This window comes from Mustela nigripes, chromosome 3, assembly GCF_022355385.1.
Source record: "Mustela nigripes isolate SB6536 chromosome 3, MUSNIG.SB6536, whole genome shotgun sequence".
Taxonomy (NCBI): Eukaryota; Metazoa; Chordata; class Mammalia; order Carnivora; family Mustelidae; genus Mustela; species Mustela nigripes.
The window spans coordinates 86,846,621-86,868,189 of NC_081559.1; the positions used below are offsets into that span (position 1 = coordinate 86,846,621).

At 36.3% G+C, this 21,569-nt stretch overlaps 1 protein-coding gene across 6 annotated transcripts in view; it reads right to left on the reverse strand.

The window, feature by feature from the left end:
- Positions 1–11,218: 11,218 nt before the first annotated feature.
- Positions 11,219–21,569, reverse strand: part of KYNU (kynureninase) — a 133,354-nt gene continuing 123,003 nt past the window's right edge. For 5 of the 6 annotated variants that reach the window (XM_059394355.1, XM_059394356.1, XM_059394357.1 and 2 more), the window contains 2 exons: positions 19,097–19,327; positions 14,946–17,732 (listed from right to left, as the gene is read on the reverse strand). In XM_059394355.1, coding sequence (XP_059250338.1) covers positions 17,595–17,732; positions 19,097–19,327 — 369 coding nt within the window. In that variant the 3' untranslated portion in view covers positions 14,946–17,594. Of the gene's footprint in view, positions 14,575–14,945; positions 17,733–19,096; positions 19,328–21,569 lie in introns of those variants that run through there. The other variant, XM_059394358.1, reaches the window with a different exon arrangement.

Genomic DNA, 21,569 nt, shown 5'->3' on the forward strand with positions numbered 1-21,569 from the left:
ATACTCAAGTGCATAAACCAAGTGCATTTCTTTGCAGGCAAAGGAAAGTTTCTACTGAGCTGTGAAAGTTAGTTGAAATTAAGTAAAAGAGGGGTGCTTGGGTGGCTCAGTGGGTTAAGTGTCAGACTTTAGCTCAGGTCATGATCTTGGCTCCTGGATGGAGCCCACTTCTGGTCTCCCTGCTCAGCTGGGGGCCTGCTTGTCCCTCTTCCTCTGCTCCTCCCACTCTCCTTGCTTGTGCTCTCTCTCTCTGTGTGTGTGTGTGTGTGTGTGTGTGTGTGTGTGAAATAAATAAATAAAATCTTTAAAAGAAAAAAGATAGAGAGAGAAAACGATGGAGGCAATCACTGGTCCATAATTATGCCACCAGTGCTCTGTCAGGGCTCAGTTCTATTCCTTTGAGTGGTCCTCTCTAGTTCTTGGCTTCACTTTGTTCTTTTTTTTTTTTTTTTTTTTTAGATTTTATTTATTATTTTTATTTGACAGGCAGAGATTACAAGTTTGCAGAGAGGCAGGCGGGGGGCGGGGGGTGGGGAAGCAGGCTCCCTGCTGAGCAGAGAGCCCAATGCGGGGCTCAATCCCAGGACCCTGGGATCATGACCTGAGCCAAAGGCAGAGACTTTAACCCACTGAGCCACCCAGGTACTTTCTGTTCTCTTGATTCCACATTCTGAGTCTTAACTTCTTTTCCACGAGAAACAGACCCTGTTTGAAGCTTAGTAGCTTTCTCAACCTGCATCCTGCTTTCATAAGTTATCTACGGCTATGTTTCAAATTCCCTAAAAAATCAGTGGCTTAAAACTAAACATTTATCATCTTATAATTTCTGTGGCTCAGAAAATCAGTAACAGCTTAGCCGGATGCTCCAAACCAGGATAGCTCACAGCACAGCAATCAATGTGTTTGCTGAGGCTGCAGTCATCTTAAGATTTGGACAGGGGGGATCCTCTTCCAACCTCACTAAAGGGTTGTTGGCAGGATTCAGTGTGCATGAAAGAGCACAAGTTGGGGGCAGGCAGCAGGCAGAGGGAGAAGCAGGCTCCCTGTTGAGCAGGGAGCTCCATATAGGACTTGATCCCAGGACCCTGGGATCATGACCTGAACCAAAGACAGATGCTTAACCAACTGAACCACCTAAGCATCCAAAAATATTTTCATTTTGAACTTTGTTTTGCTTTCTTTAAGTCTGACTGATATTTTTCTTTCTTTTTTTTCTTTTTTTTTTTTTTTAAGTGTAGGGTTGTTGTTGTTGTTGTTGTTGTTTTTGGTATCAAATTATAATCAAGTCCAGTAAATAGAATCATATAATCCACTCCAATAGGTAAAACATCCAGAGAGGCTCCATTCCATATTTGACTAAGAGTTAGAATGCTGTGAAAAACACTGCTAAGATCATAGAAGTGATTTTGTCTAGCTGAGAGGTCTGGAAAATCTCAGTAAAAGGTTTTACAGCTGTACCTGTCATCTATTTTGAGACTCAGATTATGTTTAATAGAAGGATTTGATATTTACCACTAGGTTTGAGAATATTTTCAAGATGGAGAACTCTATAATTGAGAAACAATTTTGTTTCCCAACCCTGGAAGTCTTGGAAGTGTTGGGTTAAACAGTAGTTCTTTCTGTAGTTCATGTCTCTAGATCTGATTCTTTACCATATGAGAAAACAAACAAACAAACAAAAATTAAAACTGTCAACACTTTTAGCATTCTGTCTGGAAACTTTAGCTAGATACACAGATGAATTAGATATTTTTTCTACCTTTCATGTTACCTCACAGCAACCACTTTACCAAATATGGTACCTCTAACTAAAATGGGTCAGCTTTTTTCAAGCCTCCAATGTCAATGTATTCACTATACTTCCAACTTCCATTAAGAGTCTTTTTCTTTTTTAAGAACTTATTTTTATTTATTTGAGAAAGAGACAAATAGTGATGGAGATAGTGAGAGAGAGAGCACAAGCGGGGAGGAGAGGGAGAAGCAGGCTCCTGCTGACCAGGGAGCCTGATGTAGGCCTCGATCCCAGGATCCTGGGATCATGACCTGAGCCGAAGGCAGATGCTCAACCAACTGAGCCACCCAGGCACTGCTTCCATTAACAGCTTTAAAACCCTCTAGCTCTGATTACTTCCTGGTCCTACCTAAAGCCAATACCAGATGTTTTAAATTTTTGTTATATTAGCATCTCACTTCTAGGTGATAATTTTTGTTTGAATAATCTATAACTGGGTAACTACCTATTTCAGAATTAGTGGTTTAAAATAGTAAGAGTTTATTATATTTTAAAACTCTATGAGTTGGTTAGGTGATTCTTCTGCTTAGTATGATATGAGTTGAAGTATTGGGACAAGATAAAAATCCAAAATGGTCTTGTTTATGTGGCTGGTAATTGGTGCTGGCTACATGCTAGAGCTCAGTTTATGCTGTTGGTTAGCACCTCAGTTCACATCCATGTAGAACTCTCCATTGGGTTGCTTGGGTTTCTACAGAACATGGTAGCTGGCTTCAAAGAGAAACATCCAAAGGGGCAGAAATGGAAGCTGAAGAGCTCTTAAAATGAAACTTTGGAGGTTACATGTCATTTCTACTACATTCTATTGCTCCAAGCCAGTTATAGCACAAAGCCATTTTTCAATGTGGGAAGAAAGGTCACAGGATCTTAAACACCAGGTGGCTTGGTTCACCATCTTTGGAATCCAGCTCACACAGAAAGGTATTACCCATAAGTGTGAAGTATAAATGTAAAGATGTAAAGCAGTGAGGATATGAGTCTAGGAGCCTACCCCAGGCAGGGTAGTTTACTACCCAAACTAAACCATTCATAAGGGGGTGGAAAGAACACAGGCAGGGCCATTAGGAGTGTTATCAGTTGACTGAGAAATTAAAGGAGTTGGGAGAATCCTATGAGAAATTTTAAGTTTTTGCTACAGTCATTTTAATACAGTGGCCTCATTTAACAAACAGGAGGTGAAATAGCTTAACTAGATATTTAAACCAATGTAGACTTCCCTCTTGATGTTCTGAATGCTCTCACTCTTTATTGTTTAAAGGTTCCCTTTTCTGTGAATCATCATCTGCCCCACCAGCACTGATAAGACTTGGTAGTAAAGACATATTGAGCTACAACTTATTATGCAGTGTAGAAGAATGTTAACCATGATCTCCCACTGCAGTGAACTCATTCTCCTCAGCATCTGAACAACTAGAATCTGCTATTCCCAACTTTATAGACAATGTATCGTTATTTAATTCCATGGAGGTCTCAAAAATCTACAATTCTCCTTTGTAACTAAATCAAGAATTCAAAACGCCCTTCTATCATTGCAGAAGCAACTTTAACTTGAGGAGGCTAAAATACTTGTTTCAACAGAACTCACTCACAAGGACATGTTGTACACATATTCTTGTCTACCTGGAGCCTGGAGGAGGGAAACCCAAATCTTGACATTGAGAAAACTGAAACAGACAAGTAGATGGTTTTTGCTTCAACCATGAGTCAGAAACCTACTGAGAGTCCCCCAAGAATTCTCTTTCCTGGCAAAGTTATGACCAGATAATTTTTGGCCAGTACCTGAGCAGAGATTTATGCCCGGAAGGATGTATGTCTATTCTGACTAAATAGAATCCTCATTAAACCTACCAGAGAGTTTTAAATAGTCCCTAATACCATTTACGTGTGTAGAGACTACAGTAGATCATTGATGATACTTGGATGGGCAACTGCATGTGGAGACCCCCCAACCCAAAATGCCGTTTGCCCAATTCACACATGTGTTGCCTACAATTCCAAACATGGCTCAGTCTACTCCCTTATTGCCATCCAACTCCCAACAGACTCTAGAGCTACAGAAGCTTAAATTCTAACAATGAGATCCACATCCTCAGTTTCATTACTCTCATTACTCACCCATGTCCCCTTGTAGATACTTCCAGAACAGAACCGCATGATCATTCCAAGCAGTGGTGTGTTGGTAAATGTTCAAGAGCCAGCAATCAGAGTATACTTCCAGAATGAATGTTAGTGTATTATTTATTTATAAAAGCGTGTAAGCAGCAGGTGGGAAAAACAAAGAATTAACTCATTCCTCAATGATGTGGGACATTTTGCTAAAACAACATGGTTTCTGAACTTTGAAAGCACATTCCTCAGTTTTTTCTTATTCACATTGTAGAAGCTACAGATATAATATACTTACAAGTTATATCTATGTTATCATTATTTTCTCAGGTCTAGAAAAAAATACAATAAAATCAAAACCTGATTTGTAGTGTTTGTCAATTCCCCTGGTGTAAATACTGCCACCATAGCTGATTTCAACCTACCAAGTAATGTTTATGCATGAAGAATTGGAAAGAGACATCTATGCCATTATATAATTTTTCTACTATTCAGATACAATAGACATAAATAAACTCAAAAATATAGAATTAGTAAAATGACTAGGAAGTAATGTTTTGAATATTTATTACCATATTTCTAAACAAGCCTTTGTTTTTGGAATAAATATAGATGCACAGGAAGTTGTCAAGAGGCCACAGGGAGGCCTGGTGCATGTTTCACCCACCTTTTTCCAATGTTGACTTTTTGCATAATTATAGTACAATAATAAACTAGGAAATTGACTCTGATATAATCCATAAAGCTTATTCACATTTCACCAGTTAGTAATATACATTCTCCTCTCTGTGTGTATGTGTATGTAGATCTGTCCAATTTTATCACACGGGCAGCATCATGTAACCACCACAAAATCAAGACATAGGACTCCTCTATTACCACAAGGCTACCTCATGTTAACCCTTTGTAGCTACTTCTCTCTTCTTTTTTTTTTTTTTAAATTTATTTATTTGACAGACAGAGATCACAAGTAGGCAGAAAGGCAGGCAGAGAGAGAGAGGAGGAAGCAGACTCCCCACTGAGCAGAGAGCCTGATGTGGGGCTCGATCCCAGGATGCTCCTGAGCCAAAGGCAGAGGCTTTAACCCATTGAGCCACCCATGCATACATGTTTTTGCATTAAAAGAGGTTTCCATTTCTCTGTTATACATTCCCCAAAGTACCATTACTGGGCTGTTGTAAGCACATTTTTAGTTTAGAAGAAACTGCTAAACTATTTTGCAGCGTACATATACCATTTTAAGTTATAACCAACACTGTATAGGTGATTCGATTTCTCCGCATCCTTACCAGAATTTGGTATTATCACTATTTTTTTTAACTTTTGCCATTCTGTACACATCTTTACATTAACATAGGCCAATCAGCTTAGGCCCTCAATATATAGTGAATTTTTAAAAGTACCTACTGTATGCAGGATTCAATATTAAAAAAATGATTCTCTATTAAATTCCTAAAAATTATAAATAAAATAAATTAAATTTTCTTCATGGCAAATGTTTCAAAGGGAATGCAGTAGACCTTCCATTCTTCCTTCCTTTCTTACATTATTATTTCTATCTTTCTTCATTTTCTCTCATGTAAAGAAATTATGAGTATGATTTTTAAATCTTTCCTAAGCTGTACATAACAAATAGCTAACTACAATATGAGTTGGATGAACAGAAGTCTATGAAGGTAATTTTTTTGTTATCATATAGTTTTCCTATATCCCAATTTAGTACTTACTAGACGTGTCTTGAAATGCTGTCATGTCTGGTGGCAATGACTGAATTAAGCTTTGTCCTTTGGATAACTCATTCTCTCTTTCAACCATCACACACATATCCACAAACTTACTGACTTTATTTTTTTTTCATAAAATTCAAAATTTCCAGGATACACCTAGATTTGCAGAGATAAATAGGTCTCAGTGTGATTCTTCCTTGAGTTTCTGATATTCAGAGGAAAAAACCCTTCTATGTCTGCACTAGATGCATGGTGTCATCCGAGAGCTCTCTTCTTTTCCAGATTATGTATTGAAATACATCAAGGGAAGAGCCGGTTTCTATTTATATGACACCATTCTTCCTCAACTTGCTCAAGCCTGGATTACAGTATGTTGTCTAGCTTCTCCAGAAATCTTCCTTTTTCATTTACAATAATAAAAATTCAATTTTTTGTCCACATGTTTAAAATGTTTTAAAGCTGCCATTCACTAACAGCCTTAGTTTAGTTACACACAAACTGTTTGAATGCCATCAGAACTTCTTAAGCTACAGCTTTCTCCCTAATTATGAGCCATACATTATTGTCTATATCATCTGTCAAATAAACAGCCTTTGTGCTTGCCAAAAGAATATCTGGAGGTGCTCTTATTTATATTGTATGTTGAAAATATAAACAAAAACACAAGCATGGTTTACTGCATGTTACAATTAATAAACCACCACAATCCAAACATTACCTGCTTTTCCTCCATGTGACAGCGTCTCTTTAAGCACAGTTGATTTTTCAGAAAAATTTGTATCCTTAACCTCTGCTAGGGAGAAAAAAAAGTACTCTATATTTAAACAGTTAGGGACTTATGTTAAAATATGTTGAGAGAATTGAGTATTTTCTTAATTTGGGGGGGCTTTTTTTTTTTTTTTTTTTACTTTGACAGAGAGAGAGAGATCACACATGGGCAGAGAGGCAGGCAGAGAGAGAGAGAGGGGAAGGAAGCAGAGAGCCAGATGCAGGACTCACTCCCAGGACACCAAGATCATGACCCCAGCTGAAGGCAGAGTCTTAACCCACTGAGCCACCCAGGTACCCCTTTTCTTGCTTTTTTTTTTTAATATTTATTTAGCTGAGAGAGAGAGAACACACAGGTGGGAGGGAGAGATTGGGGGAGAGAGACAGAATTCCAAGTAGACTCTCCACCAAGCTCAGAGCTGGATGTGGGGCTGAATCTCATGACTCTTAAGATCATGACCTGAGCCGGTATCAGGAGTCGGAACGCTTAATCTGCTGAGTCACCCAGATGCCCCTAGGATTTTTTTTTTTAAATAAGTTGAAACATAAAGGGCATGGCTGCTACCACATGAGCATATTGAAAGCAGGTATAAGACTAACTAAGAAGAACAGAAGAAGTATTAGCCTAAGTATTAATTAGGCTTCAGACAAACATTAATTTTCAGGTTGAAATCAATTTTACTGTCTTCATTCCTTTCAGTGAATGAGATTCTGATTTTCTAGAAGTCTATTTTTAATTCCTATCCTAGATGATATGTTTATATTCTAATAATTATAATGGACACAAATTAATCTTTCATAATTAAGTATAATTAATGAAATACTCTTGTCTTTGTTTTAGATAATAAGAAACACACAGTAGTAGGTAAAGACAGCTTTTTTCATTAATCTTTGGTTTTTAATACAATGATTCTTCTTTCCTGATTACTTTCTACATATGCACAATATTTTATGCTTTCTTTTAAATTTTTTATTTAAGTAATTCATGTAAATAACAGACTGTTGCTAAGTACTGCCTGTCCTAGTAATGTGTGCCCCATATTATTTAAATGATGTCATGTATTTAACCAGTTAATCTGCAGGACAACTCTATGAAGTAGTACTATTATTATCTGATTTTACAAACAGAAATGAAAGCATTGAGCATTGAAGTCACCAGATTACATGAATGGTAGGTATAGAACCAATATTTGAACCTGGTAGTTTGTTTTCAGAATCAGTGAACTTCACTCTTACAGTGTACTTCTTTGCATATTTTGACTTTTATGCCCCAAATAGTAGCCTCCTGACCCAACCACAGCTCCCTTTAATTCCTGCTAACCAAGACTTGATGGCTTTCGACTACTTTGGCTGTTTCTACTTCTGTTTAGCTCCATATTTTTAAATAATATGAATTTATTGTTTTTCTGGATCTTCTGTATTTGCAACATTATTTTTTTCCTACTCCAGAAATTGAGGATTTAGTTATTATAGATCTCCTTCTCTCCATGCCTACAGCCTCATAGACACAAATATATTTTCTCTTCACTCACCCTCTAAATATGGTACAATCATGATTTAGATTACAGCAATATTGTTTGCATGTTTACAATTGCATAAATATTATTTACAGCTGGTATTGTGAATATATGACAGAATAGGAACATATGTTAAAAAATACTGAGAAAGTAACATTTTTGTAATATGAAATTTAGACCTAGAGGATATATCTTCTAACTATTCAGTTTACTCTGATAATGTTTCTTTTATTGTATAATCATTTTTTTACAGTTAGTAATGCCTTCTTTTAAATTTGCTTGATATTGTCACCGTACTAACTTGAATCTTCAAATTAGTTCTAACAAAATTTAAAACTCTTCTCAGAACAGTGAACTACAACGAACATTAAGTATTTCATCAGTTTGTGGTGGCAAAGGGAAAGAGAGAATGAGATAGAGAGAGATCCATCCTTCCCCTGGAGTCTCTGAGCATTTGTTCTAGTCCAATATGGTTCCTGTCTATGGCTGATGAACTGTTGTTGTCCTGGGACTTCTCTTCATGATCATTTGGGAATCTTGCCTTTTTTTTTTCTTTTCTCCTTTTTGTGGCTCAGTCTTTCTCAGTAGATACTGAGAAATAATATGTGGGAAGAAAACATCCCAAGACCTTGTCTACCTGAAAATATCTTTATTCTACCTTCACATTTATTGATAATATGGTATCATTATAGTTGATATTTTGGCTTGGAAATTGAAAATAATTTGTCTTCCGAATCTTAAAAGCATACTTCATTATTCTTTTCACATTTGGTGATTAGAGTCTCTATATTATTGTGATTGTTGATATATCTAGCATAATTTAATTTTCTCTGTAAAATTTTAGAATATTCTTTTTATCCCCAATGTCTTAATTTTTTCTTGTGTTGCAATTTACATTAAAAAATACACTTATTATTTTTAATACTCAATGACCCTTTTTATTCTGAAGGTATATCTTTGTTTGGGGTGAGTTCTTGAAGAGTTTATTTTTTTTCACACAATTTCCTCCTTTCTATTTCATCTGTTCTCTCATTTTTAACTACTCTTAAACAAGCATTGACCTCTTGTATTAATTATGTAATTGTATGGATTGTTTGTTCTGCTTTTGAGATAATTCCTCAATTTTCTATTCCAGAATTTCCTTTGAATTTTTAATTTCTGATTTATTTTTAATTTTCAAGAGCTTTTCCTTGCTCTTGGTTTTCTTTATGTGTATAGTTCACTTGCTCATAGTTTTTCTTTGTTTTTCTCTTGGAAATTATTAATTATAACTTTCTCCACTTTTTCCTCTTTTCTTTTTCCATTGTATTATTTGTTTTTCTGTTTGTTCTTTTGGATTCTATCCTGCATTTTAAATGTTATTGTCGAATGTGTGGTGATACTTTGTGTTCATTCATTTTTAAAACTGGAACTCTAAAAACCAGGTGCAAGCATTTTGTGCAGGGGCAGAACTTTTTGATTGGTGGGCAGCATTGTACCACAATGAGACCCAATACAAGGATTTGTAGCTCTTATAGATTGTACTGGATAGTTTTCCCAGAGGTACTTATAATCCTCTTCCTCAGGCGGGCTGGAGGAATGGTGGATGTGATCCTGGGTACATGCATAATTTCTTGGGAGCCAAGTGGGGGAAATAAATTGGGACTTTTACCACTTAAAATACAAAATCTTGCTGAATCACTCCATTTTTCAGACAAATGGTCCATCCATCTCTTCAGCTGTCCTCGTGTCCCTAAGCCCAGAACTACAGTAGTTCATCCTCTCTAGAAGTAAACTCTCGCCTTTGTGGGTTTGGAAAAATGCAATATTCTGATTGCACAGGTTGGAGGAAAGGATCTGGGGTCCAACAGCGAATTTTACAGACTTTCAACCACCAGTTTACCATCCCACCTGCACCTGGCCTTCAGAAAGAACTGTTACCTCCAACTAGTATCCATTTCAATGGTTCTTTGACCTGAGTCAGATCACTACTCTTCCCTATCCTTCTCTGTCACACAAAGAATTATGTTTTAGGTTCCTGCTGCCAGTCTCCTCTACCTTCCTGCTATGAAAGTGTGTTGACACTGGTCCCTTATCAGTGGGAGGGTCTTTCTATATTTATGCCACTTATATTCATTTACTATTATTTTTGTGAGATAGATACATAGTATAACACAGAAATAGAGATTAGTATACACTAGTTTTGTTCCCTTATATGATTGTAACTTACACAACTTTCCCAAAGGAAGTACTTGAAAACAATTTTCTTGTCTTATTTTACAGTTTTACATTTTATCTTTAAAGAACTTGAGATTTTCTAATAAATAATCACACGTGTACTAGCAGAAGTACCAAAACTGATCACATGTGTCAGCTTTGACTGAACTGAAAGCCATTTGAAGAAATATCCTTTAAACTTTAACATGCTTTTCTTCCAATCTAAGTATTGTTGAGAGAAGGAAATATAAGAAAAAGATAACAAATATATATAGTGTATAAAAATATATGTAGCGAGTTTGTTATGAAATAAGTTAATATGGCCATCAATACAACCAAGTAACAGTTATAAAATAGCAATATTATTTAGAATTCAGTGAAAAAATGTGACATTTGGAGTCAGTTACCAATTTCAAACAGTCTGGTTCTGTTGTTGCCTCCTAAAAAAAGACTGTCTGTGATTCTCTCTTTCTGTTCTTTTTTTTCCTCTTAATTGCCATTTTTTCCTAGACCAGCTGTAGCATCTATGTCCTGACTTTGATCCAACTACTTACTTTAACCCATAGAGAAAATGTCTCCCATAGACTCTGCATATATCACTGCAATGTCTCCATTCTTGACAAGCTTGCTGTTTTAACACAATAGAATGCAAGGAGAGCTGCATAAAGTGAAACTCTCACAAACGGGGAAAGAGAAAATTAAGACCTCTGTTTAGTAAATATTGGCACAAAAATGCAGTACTTTTCACCTAAAATACTATTGTGAATATATGTGATTGAGATTTCAACAGAGACCCAGGAATTCTTTGTTAGTTGATTTGTCTTCTGTGAGAAGACATGCTTTAAAGTATTATTATTTATGATAATGGAACTCATTCTCAAGTTTGTTTCTGGATAGGGCACTGGAAGAGGGCTTTTGAGTCCCGTTAGAAACAAAGGAAGATGCAGTGTGATAATACCAGTGGTGGCCTCAAGGTAAAAATGGGTATCATATTTGACTTGTTATAACTGTACACTTCTCATTAATTACCTGCTTATAAGAGCCAAAATCTATGTTCAACAAGTGGTAAGTACCAAGTGATGTACTAAAATAAAATAAAATAAAACAAGACATAAAATATTAACCAAGTTTTATTAAGATAGGGAGAAAAGATATATACAAATATAGTGTAAGATATGTTCCTTTCAAAATCCATCATAAGAAAATTAAAGATAAATGTTTTTGACATGTGGAGACAAAAGGGATTGTTTCCATCCTAGAATACGGGTGGAAAACATTATATACATGATTTTGTTAAAATCATGACTTTTGAGGAAGTTATTCAGGATTCTTCTCTAAGCCATCACAATTTATTGCTTATTTTTCAAGTATTAACAAAAGTAGAATCTTGAAATTCTTCAGAATTATCAAGATTTTGTCATACATTTTTCTCTTTCCTTCCTTCCCATCCATCATTTCTTCCTGTGGTGTGAAGAGTAATGACCCCCAAGGAGGTTCATGTCTTAATTACCAGAAGATATGAATATTTTACATTATATAGCAGAGGAGAATCATGACTGCAGGTGAAATTAAGATGAATCTATTGGCTTTCACAGAGATAAACCTGGATTATCTAGTTGGGCCCAATGTAATAACAAAAGCTCTTGAAAGTGGAAGAGGGAGGCTATTAGACTATGAAAAAAGAAGTGTCAGAGAGATACAACATTGCTGGCTTTGAAGATGGAGATCAGAACCAAGAAATATTGGCAACTTCTAGAAGCTGAAAAAGGCAAGGAAATGGGAATTTCCCCTAATGCCTCCAGAAAGGAATCCTGCCAAAACCTTGAGTTTGATCTCGTGGGATATATGCTGACACTGTAACCTGCAGAACTGTAAGATAATGTGGGTGGATTAAGTGTGTGGTAACTTATTTGTTAGCATTCTTATTGGGGGGAGGGGAGACAGAGGAATTTCAAAGCCAACTCCAGACTTTGTATCATTTCATTCCCATGTGCTGGGTGTATCTATTTAAAAATATTCATATCTTCTTACATCCTAAGTATCTGTCATAGCTAACAAGTTGAATAAAATTCTTCCTTGTTAGTATGTCCTCAATTCTCTCAGCAATGCATTTTTATTGGTCCTATACTAGCGCTATCACCATACACACTAGAGTTATTACACTGCCTTTAAATGTTTTTATTTTATTTTATTTTATTTTATTTTATTTTATTTTATTTTATTTCATTTTAGAAGGAGTGAAAGAGAGAGCATGAGAAGGAAGAGGGGTCAGAGGGAGCAGCAAATTTGCAGGAAGTCCAATGCAGAACCCAATCCTGGGACTCCAGGGTCATGACCTGAGCCAAACGTAGACTTTCAGCCTACTGAGCCACCCAGGTGGCCTCACATTACCTTTGAAACACAGTAATTGGATTTACTATTCCTTGTAAAATGGTCTTTGAATCAAGATCCAAAGAAAATCCACAAATTGCATTTACTAATGTCTCTTTGGTTTCACTACATGAGAACAGTCCATTCTCCCTCACCTCTTCCATATTCATGCCATTGACTTGTTGAGGAAACCCAGTGAGCTGCCATGTAGCATCCCCCACATTTGCTTCTTTGTGGGGCCATTTAGCTTCTCTATGCCCCACAGTTTTTTTACACTGGAAAATAGCCCAAAGAGTTTGACTGGACTCAAGTACATCAATTCCCGAGACTACTGTGCAAGTGATGCTGCCTCCTTCATGATGCGCCACTTTAAGGACATAGTTACTGTCTAATTTTAAATATAATTTCTCTTAAAATATAGATTTCCTAACTCTGCCAACTGAAAATCCTGGAAACTATGATTAACTTGATTATAATGAGCACTCTTACTGTTGAGATTATGGTTTCTAAATATCATTGTCTTCCAAAAGCAACACATATTCTTAGAGAAATAAGTGATGTCAGGATTGAGATAAGAAATATACAAGGTGAGCATGCATCTTCTTTACCAAAAGCAACAAATAATAAAAAAAAAAGTTAAGGTGATATCAAAAAGACTCAGGAGCTGAAATTAGAAGAGTCAGAAGTTAGAAAACTGGAGAATTGATAAAAATATTTGGAATAAACTAGAACATATCATAAATGTTTAAATGCATTAGTCCATAATACTCCTCTTTATAAATGTCTTGCTGAGATTAAAATATATCACTAGAGGGCAGAACATGAATTTTATCTTTCAAAAACACATAATATAGATGCTAATGACCCACACAAGCATCAAATCCATTATCTCAGTTACAGGATGCCTTAATTCAGTGATGTCCAATGATGTGCTTTACGATATGATGCTTTCAGGGTGTTCACAGTTTTCTTAAGGTGATGCAAAAAACATTTACTCAAAAATCAATGCTCTAACAATTTCAGTTTATGGAACAAAAGCAGAACACAATTTGAATGTGAACTCACACAGTTTTGACCTCAAGGAGAAAGTTACCTAGCAGAAAATATCTGTAGAAAAAGTTTCTTTAATTGGAAATTTAGCTATTGCCCTCACACCCAGCCTTTCCCCCAGTCAGTTTTGGATGGTAAGTTTACTTTAGTGTTACACAGACAGCTCTATGTATTACCATAGCTCCCAAGGGTATTACTCTAAAAGAATTGCATTTATATAAATGTGCATGAACTATTAAAAAGGCACAATTCATTTTCTACTGGGAAAATAGGAAGTGCCTAATATTTGTTTCTAGTCATAAAAACATGACAATTTGACATATTGCTGGGGGTTAGATACTGGAAAACAAAAGTAAAAATCAGTGGCCAGAAAAAGCCTTTTAAAATGAGATGGCATGAAAGTAAGAAATTCGAAGAACCCCAAAATAAAAAAAAGCAGGAACCTGGGAAGTAAAAGTATGGTTTCCATCTTAAGAGTTTCTGCCATATCCTGAAGTCATTGAGCTTCAGTGCTGGTAACTAAATGAGACATTGAACAAGCTCAGGACCAGCCAACTAAGTAAACTGATCCAAGAGTCCTACATAATGTTGGCAACCAAAGAATATGTAAAAGAACAGCAAGAAAAATTAGTATCTTCAGAGAATTTGCAACTCTAAATTGGCCCTTGTGAGGATTAACACATCCAGTCTCATACTACCCATGTGATCTGAAAACACTGAAAACAAAAATTTTAGGGGTGCCTGGGTGACACAGTTAAGCATCCAACTCTTGTTTTTGGCTCAGATTGTGATCTCAGGGTCATGAGATGGAGCCCCACATCAGCTCTGCCCCCAGCAGGGAGTCAGCTAAAGTTTCTCCCTCCCTCACTCTCCCCCTCCCCCCTCCAATAAATAATCTTTAAAAATTTTAAGTGTTCTTGTGTTAGAAATGACCCTGAGTAACTGGCAGAAGCAAAAATGAGTGTCTTTAGAAAGACATACTTTAATCCAGTTCTCAAAGAATTCCAAGGGGTGGGGGTGTCAATAAAACGAGTGGTTTAAAGTTAACCTATAAAAAGAAAAAGAAAAAGAAAAAAGAAAAGTTAACGAGTAGAATACACACAAGAAAATAAGCATTATTTGTGAAAACCAACAGAAACAGCTGAAATTTACCATATGCTAGATATAGAATATAAAAGGCTTATGGTTATTAACACTAGATGAAAGAAATTCTCAGATTGGCTTTCCTAGAAACAGAGCTTTGGCTGGGCTTTGTATTAATATAGTTTTCTTTAAAAAGATTTGAGAGTGAGTGGAAGGAGGGGCAGAGGGAATTTTCAAGCAGACTCTCCAGTGAGCATGGAACCACACAGGGGGCTCAATCCCATGACCTGCGAGATAGTGACCTAAGTGGAAACCAAGAGTCTGACACTTAACCGATGGAGCCACCCAGGCGCCCCTGGATTATTATGTTTTATTGAAGGGAGCTCATCAGGAAAAACTTCAGACAAGTTCCCAGACAACATGGGAAAGGCAAAGAGCTGAGCAAAGATAAAACTCAGGTAAAATTCTAGTGTTGGCTCAGTCCACAGATAAAGGACAGTTTCGGAAGCATAAACTGCAGTGTATGTATATGTATTCATTATGTTCCTCCTATTTCTGTGGCAGTTATACATTCATTCTGTTAGTTCAGTAATCACCCTATTTTAGCCGGCATACATGACAAAAGCGATCAGCAGCTACTATTGGCAAGGATCAAGAGAACTCTCATTTCCTACTGGTTAGAAGTAGGAAATGTTAGTACTGGTTAATACTGGTTAGAGGTCCAACCTCTTGGGAGAAGAGTTTAGTGTTGCACTGTGAAGTTGAACATGTGTGTGTCCTATGACCCAACATTTTCAGAGTTATATGTCCTAGGCAAACATTTGAACCTGTGTACCAAGAATGTTAATAGCAGCATTGTTGCAATGTTAAAAATATTTGGAAAAACTCAATGTTCATTAGTCATGGAAAATGAGTAACTCCAAGAATAAATACACAATTAGTAACTCCAATTATATACCAGAACACTGAGCAGCAATGAAAATGGGTACAAAGCTGTATGTAACAAATGGGTAAATCTCAAAAACTTGGTTTTGAGTAAAAGAAGCAGAATATATACAATTATATTTACATGACGTTCACACACAGACAGTATTGGCTAATGTATTTTTATGGATATATACATAGATATAAACCTTCAATGAAAATAACGGAATGGTTAACACAAAATATTATTCAATGGTTATCTCTGGATTTGGGGAGGAAGGGGAATACAAGCAGAGAAAAGGGCATTTCTAATACTCTGCTTCCTAGCCTGTGTGATTGAGGACATAGTATTGATTATTCTTTGAATAATTTGTATACATAATTTGATGTGATTTTAATGTGATTAGCAAGAATTCTTTTTTTTTCAATTTTTTTGCACGGTATTTAAGAACTTGAAACTTACAATCACTTTCATACACCCTTACTTGGCCATCTAATTAATAAGCTTGAGATTTTTCTCTTATAGTATCATGTTTTTCTTTCATAAAGCCTATAGTTTGTAATCATATATTTACTTGGGTGTTTGTATGTTTTATTACCTCTTTCTCCCACTAAGCTGCATGTTTCCTGAGAACTGAAACCATGTCTGTTTTGCTTACTTCTATGAGATTCAAAACGATTTCTTCTCTGTGAAGTTGTGCAGGGTCAAATAAGATAAATAAGATAACGTATGAATAGATCAGCACCATACATGGTACATGACGAGTACTCAATACATTTATCACCAAAGGTGCTGATACTGCTGTCAGTTCTGCATCTTTTTATTTAACTCTAACGGTTGTCTAAGTTAATTTCATTCAAATTTGTTCATCAGGGGTACTAATTATGTGTAGTCATTCCTTCTTCCCGCCCAGGTATATGAATGTAGACTATTTTGCCAATTCATGAATAGTAGCTGTTGCAACAACAGGTGAAAACCAGGAAAGTCCTATAGGGTTGAGTGTGACTGTAGTTTCCTAGTGGAAAGAATGGCCCATAGATTCGGGTCAGAAGGGGAGAGATGAAGCACTCATTTGCTAATTCTAATTCTTAGTCACAAGTATCTTGGGATGACTCGTTTCACCACTCCAAAGACAGGTACCATGGACAGACTTCTATCAGCACAAGTCCCCATTAAAAAAATAAGGAACAAACTTTGTAAAATGGATTAGGACCCAAGAGTTAGCTTGGAAATAAATGTAATAAGTCTCAACCAACACTTACTGTAATAAGAGAAAGTGAATAATAAATGGTACAGCATAGACCAATAATTTATGACACTTCTGCTTTTTCTATAGATGCCTCTTTTTAAAAATCATCTGTTCACTGTGAGAAGCATGCTGATGCCAGGGATGGTAACATGACAGAATGGTCAGTGTCAACTATAAGAATTGTTGACTAAAAACTGAAAAATAAATTCTGTCACAGATGTTAAAATATGATACAATTTGTATATTAGAATCAATAAATAAGGTATAAACACATATAAATACTAGTCTCTGAGATTAAATATATTTCTTAGTGTGGGCCATGGCCAAAATATTTGAAAGCTACTGTCCTAGAAAATATATTTTTTCTTCCTTAGAGTTGGATGGAATACTGCAAAATCATGCATCTATCAGACTGTGAAATTATAGTGACTATAAGAAACTCTTTGGTAAATTAAAACTAAAGTAACATTTCTAAAATTGACACAAAAGAACCGCACACATATTATGAAGTTGTCAAATTATAAATTAAGTCAACATAAAACATTCACTGACCACAAAATATGATGGCTAAGATTGTGTACATAATACTTAAACCAGTAAAACTTTGATCCACCAAGTATGAAGAAATTGGACAGACATGTGGATTCCTCAGATCACAGACTCTTGGAAAAGATATTTCAGATTTTTCTGTAAAGTATATAATTTATTGCCAAGTATGTGTAATCAGTCTTGGAAAACTTCTAATCATTAAAATTTGAAAATAATAATAAAATAACCATAGAAACTTTCAGTAACACTTGCTGAAGTTGTTCTAGAAAACGCTGTTATTTTTGATCTCTGCAGAGTCAAGTGCAGAAGTGAGGAGACTGATAAACTTATGAACATCATGAAAAGAGTTGTAGAGAGGAACTGGAGCCACTCGGATGCCATTTGGTTCTCGCTTGTCACACTGTGGGGGGGTAGGAAATAAAGTCACAATAACATTATCATTACTCACATGATGAAAAATCTACACTCAAGATAAACTTAAAACAATTATACTAATTTCCCTAAAACTTAATATATAAACATTTTTTTTACTTGTAGTAAAGCATGTTTCTGTGTTCATGGAAACTCTCCTCTTAATAATAGCTAAAATATGAATATCATGTGTATCCAAAAGTTTTCCTGAAATCTACTCAGCAATTATCTTGAAGTGTTCAGTAAGTCATGGATATAATTTACTGGTGGGAAGACTCTGGAGAGATTAGAACCCTTGGGTGAATTTAAATGAACATACCGGGACATGGAGAGTTTTAGTCAATATTCTTTACGTTGGATCCTTTAATCTCTTATCACATCAGTAAGGAGTTGGCACTATCTCTGAAATGTCACAAAATGGACCCAAATAATTTGGTCTAGACTGAAGATCGCTATGACTGATCTTCAAAAAAATACCCACTGTGAGTTAGTACACTCAATATTTGGTTTATGTGCACTGGACCATTTAATTCTCACAACAACTTTTGGAGGCATTTTTGCCCCCCAAATGCAGATGTGAAAACTCAAACCAATAGAGGTGAATTAACTTTCCTAGAGCACACAGCTTACAAATGGTAAAACTTGACTTGGAACACTGAGATACGGATCCGTGCCTCTGGAATCTGAGATACCGTCTCCTCAGGAGAGACAGGACCACACGATAAACCACGCTGTCCCTGGAGATAGATACATGACCACCATTTCTCCTGAAATGACCCTACTAACGCTTATTTTCTTCAAGAGAGTATAAACAGATCATTAAGGGCCTCAGGGTTTAAAAAAAATATATATTCCCTACAATGTTAACACACCTGAGATGGGTTTGCAGTTCTTTTTTGACTAAATGACAAGGTTGGAATGCCTTGGCTCAAACAAACAGCTAAATAAAACTGACTTCTTTTCTTACCCCCCACTGTTATGTTATTTAATTCTGTATATTCAATAAACATACATACTTGGGCTTTCACTGGTAGAAACTAGTGAAAACATGTCTTCATTGATTATAATGAAACATTTTTTTTTTTTTCGGCTTAAACTGTAATGAACAGAATGAATAAATTATAGAAGACGGGTTCCTATATTCAAAATTTGTGGCTTCTTCCCTTTTATCAGAAACGACAGAGCTCTATGCCTTCAGTTAGCACAGTGATGAATATTTAGTTGGCAATCTATCCTCATTGACTGACCGATGTGAAATAACATGCAACAGTAAATTAACCAAAGAACCCCAATTTTATCCCCAACATGCAACCCAGAGAGAAAACCGGGTAGCAAAGCAAGAGATATACTTACAACCACTCCTCGTTTTTCTAGTTCTTGGAAAACACATTTTATTGGAACAGAAAACGTTAGTGTAAGCTGGCATCCGCGGTCCTCTATGCTGGCTGGAGTAATTATGTTCACAAATGGTTTCTTGGGATCTGCTTTATCTTTGTTATAATAATGCTTGATCAAGTATTCCAGATAACCAGTGAGCAAAATAGATTTTCTCCTCAATGCTTTCATAGTTGCTTGCTTAAAGATCTACAGAAAAAGAAGCAATCTGATTAACAGTGTCTTGTTGATGTACAACGAAGCAAAAATTAACCGAGAACCATGTTAAAAAAGGAAATGCCCACTTTCGACCTTTCCAAAAACATCCCATTTTAGATAATCCTTCGTAAAAACATGTCCTCTTTTAAATGCTTGGCCACTGAAAGCCGAATATAAAGTTGCTGTGACAGGAAAAACCATACAAATGTCATTTAAACAATACTTGCAAGAGAAGAAGAAGAAAAATAAGTTAGGATAACATTCTTTTAGAGTTATTTTAAGTCAACTTAGTATAATTAATGTAAGAAAACATACCTTAACAAATGCATTTAAACATAATGGAATTCAAACCTTTTCCTCACAACCATTTTACTTAACCACAATCAAGAAGACTTTTTTTTTTTTTTTAATTCTGATAGTTTTTTGATCCACACAGTATAATAAGGGCTAAACACGCTTGTACATACGAAAGGCAGTGTGACCGAGATTGCTTTTAATTGTCCTACCAATTCCTGAATCTCCCCAGTTAACAGTCAGGAAATAAGCAGTTAAATAATAAAACAAGTATTGTCAGACAGGGAAGCAAGTGATGTTAGATAATATATATGTTAGTACTGAGGCCGGTAGGCTCGCGTTTCTGTGTGTGTGTTTCTGTCTCTCTTCCCTCTCTCCCTCTCACTCTTTCCATTTATCTTTCCTTCTTCTTTCATCATTTTTTCCCCTGCTAAACTCCAGCACTGGTGTGAACACATGCCATTTGCTGCCTGAGGTGTTTTATATTAAGATGAGTGACAAGTGCACACAGTAACTGTTGTTGGAACACTAGAGGTCAAAACAGACATGCTTTTCTAGCTTATCTCTTCAGGTCAAACAGAGTTTAAAAATATATCCTACATATAAGAACTGAATGAACTTCAAACAGCGTGATGCACTGGCATGTCGCTTAATATCCCTTTTCTGTATCATGTTATGTCACAGAGCAAAGACAGGGTCGTTCAGTGACATCTAGACTTTATGAAGCTTGGGGAAATAGTTATTTCTGTGTATGTGCGGGGCATGTGTGAGCAGGCATTCTAATAGAACTCAAACCATCTGGGCAAAGAGTGCCTTGATCTGTACAGCACGGAAGCTGCAGATTTGGCTGAAGGAGACAAAAGGGATTTGTATCGAAGGTAATGGTATCCAAGGAAGATGGGAGAAATGGGACAGAATGGCATTGGTCTCTGTCCTCAACCACACATCACAGACTGTGGAAGCAGGTCGAGGTGTGTAGATCTCAGAAGGTATCTGGGATGGGCAGTACAAGGAGGTAACCCGAGTCACTCAGGTAGCCCGAACTACACGGCATCTGACAGGAGCCATCTCTTCACTGTCTGCTATAAAACAAAATGTGAGTGGATCTGGCACAAGGCAGACTCAAGGGAACACAGCGAACTTTTGGATCAAGAGAGCCTATAGCAAGAATCAATTCTCACAGAGGGCAGGGGCAGAGAGAAGCAAAGCACGACCCACCAGTGGTTTTGTTGGCAGGGTAGGAGTAAAAGAATAGGAGAGGAATTTTTCCGAGCTTCTCTTTGGAAATTAATAGTAATTCAAGGAACATTTGATTTATAAATAATTCTGAAAAATTTTCTGGTTCTGCTATAAGCCCCATAAGATACAGGTAGGAGCAATGTGTGAAGTACTACTTTTAATGATATTTCATTTGTATTCTTAGGTTAGTAAGACTTTGGGGAATATTACTTAAGTTTATAGGTTTTTTTAAAGGAGATTTTGTTCTTGCAGATTTCTCTGATAGCTAGAAACCCATTTTTTTAGGACAAGTAGTCCCAAATTTAACATACCGTTACTCTTTGATAATAAAATAACTTTTATTTATTTTTTTTAAAGATTTTATTTATTTATTTGACAGACAGAGATCACAAGTAGGCAGGGAAGCAGGCAGAGAGAGAGGAGGAAGCAGGCTCCCCGCCGAGCAGAGATCCCGATGCGGGGCTCTATCCCAGGACCCTGGGATCATGACCTGAGCCGAAGGCAGCGGCTTAAACCACTGAGCCACCCAGGTGCCCCGATAATAAAATAACTTTTAAATATGAAACCATTTTCCATCATTAAACCACATTAAGGGCAGCTAGACTATGAGGCACTCTTAAAATCCTGTCAGAGGCTGTAAAGGTCTGTTCTGAGAACTCACATAAAAATATTAAAAGGGGGTGGTCGTGGCTGGGTGGCT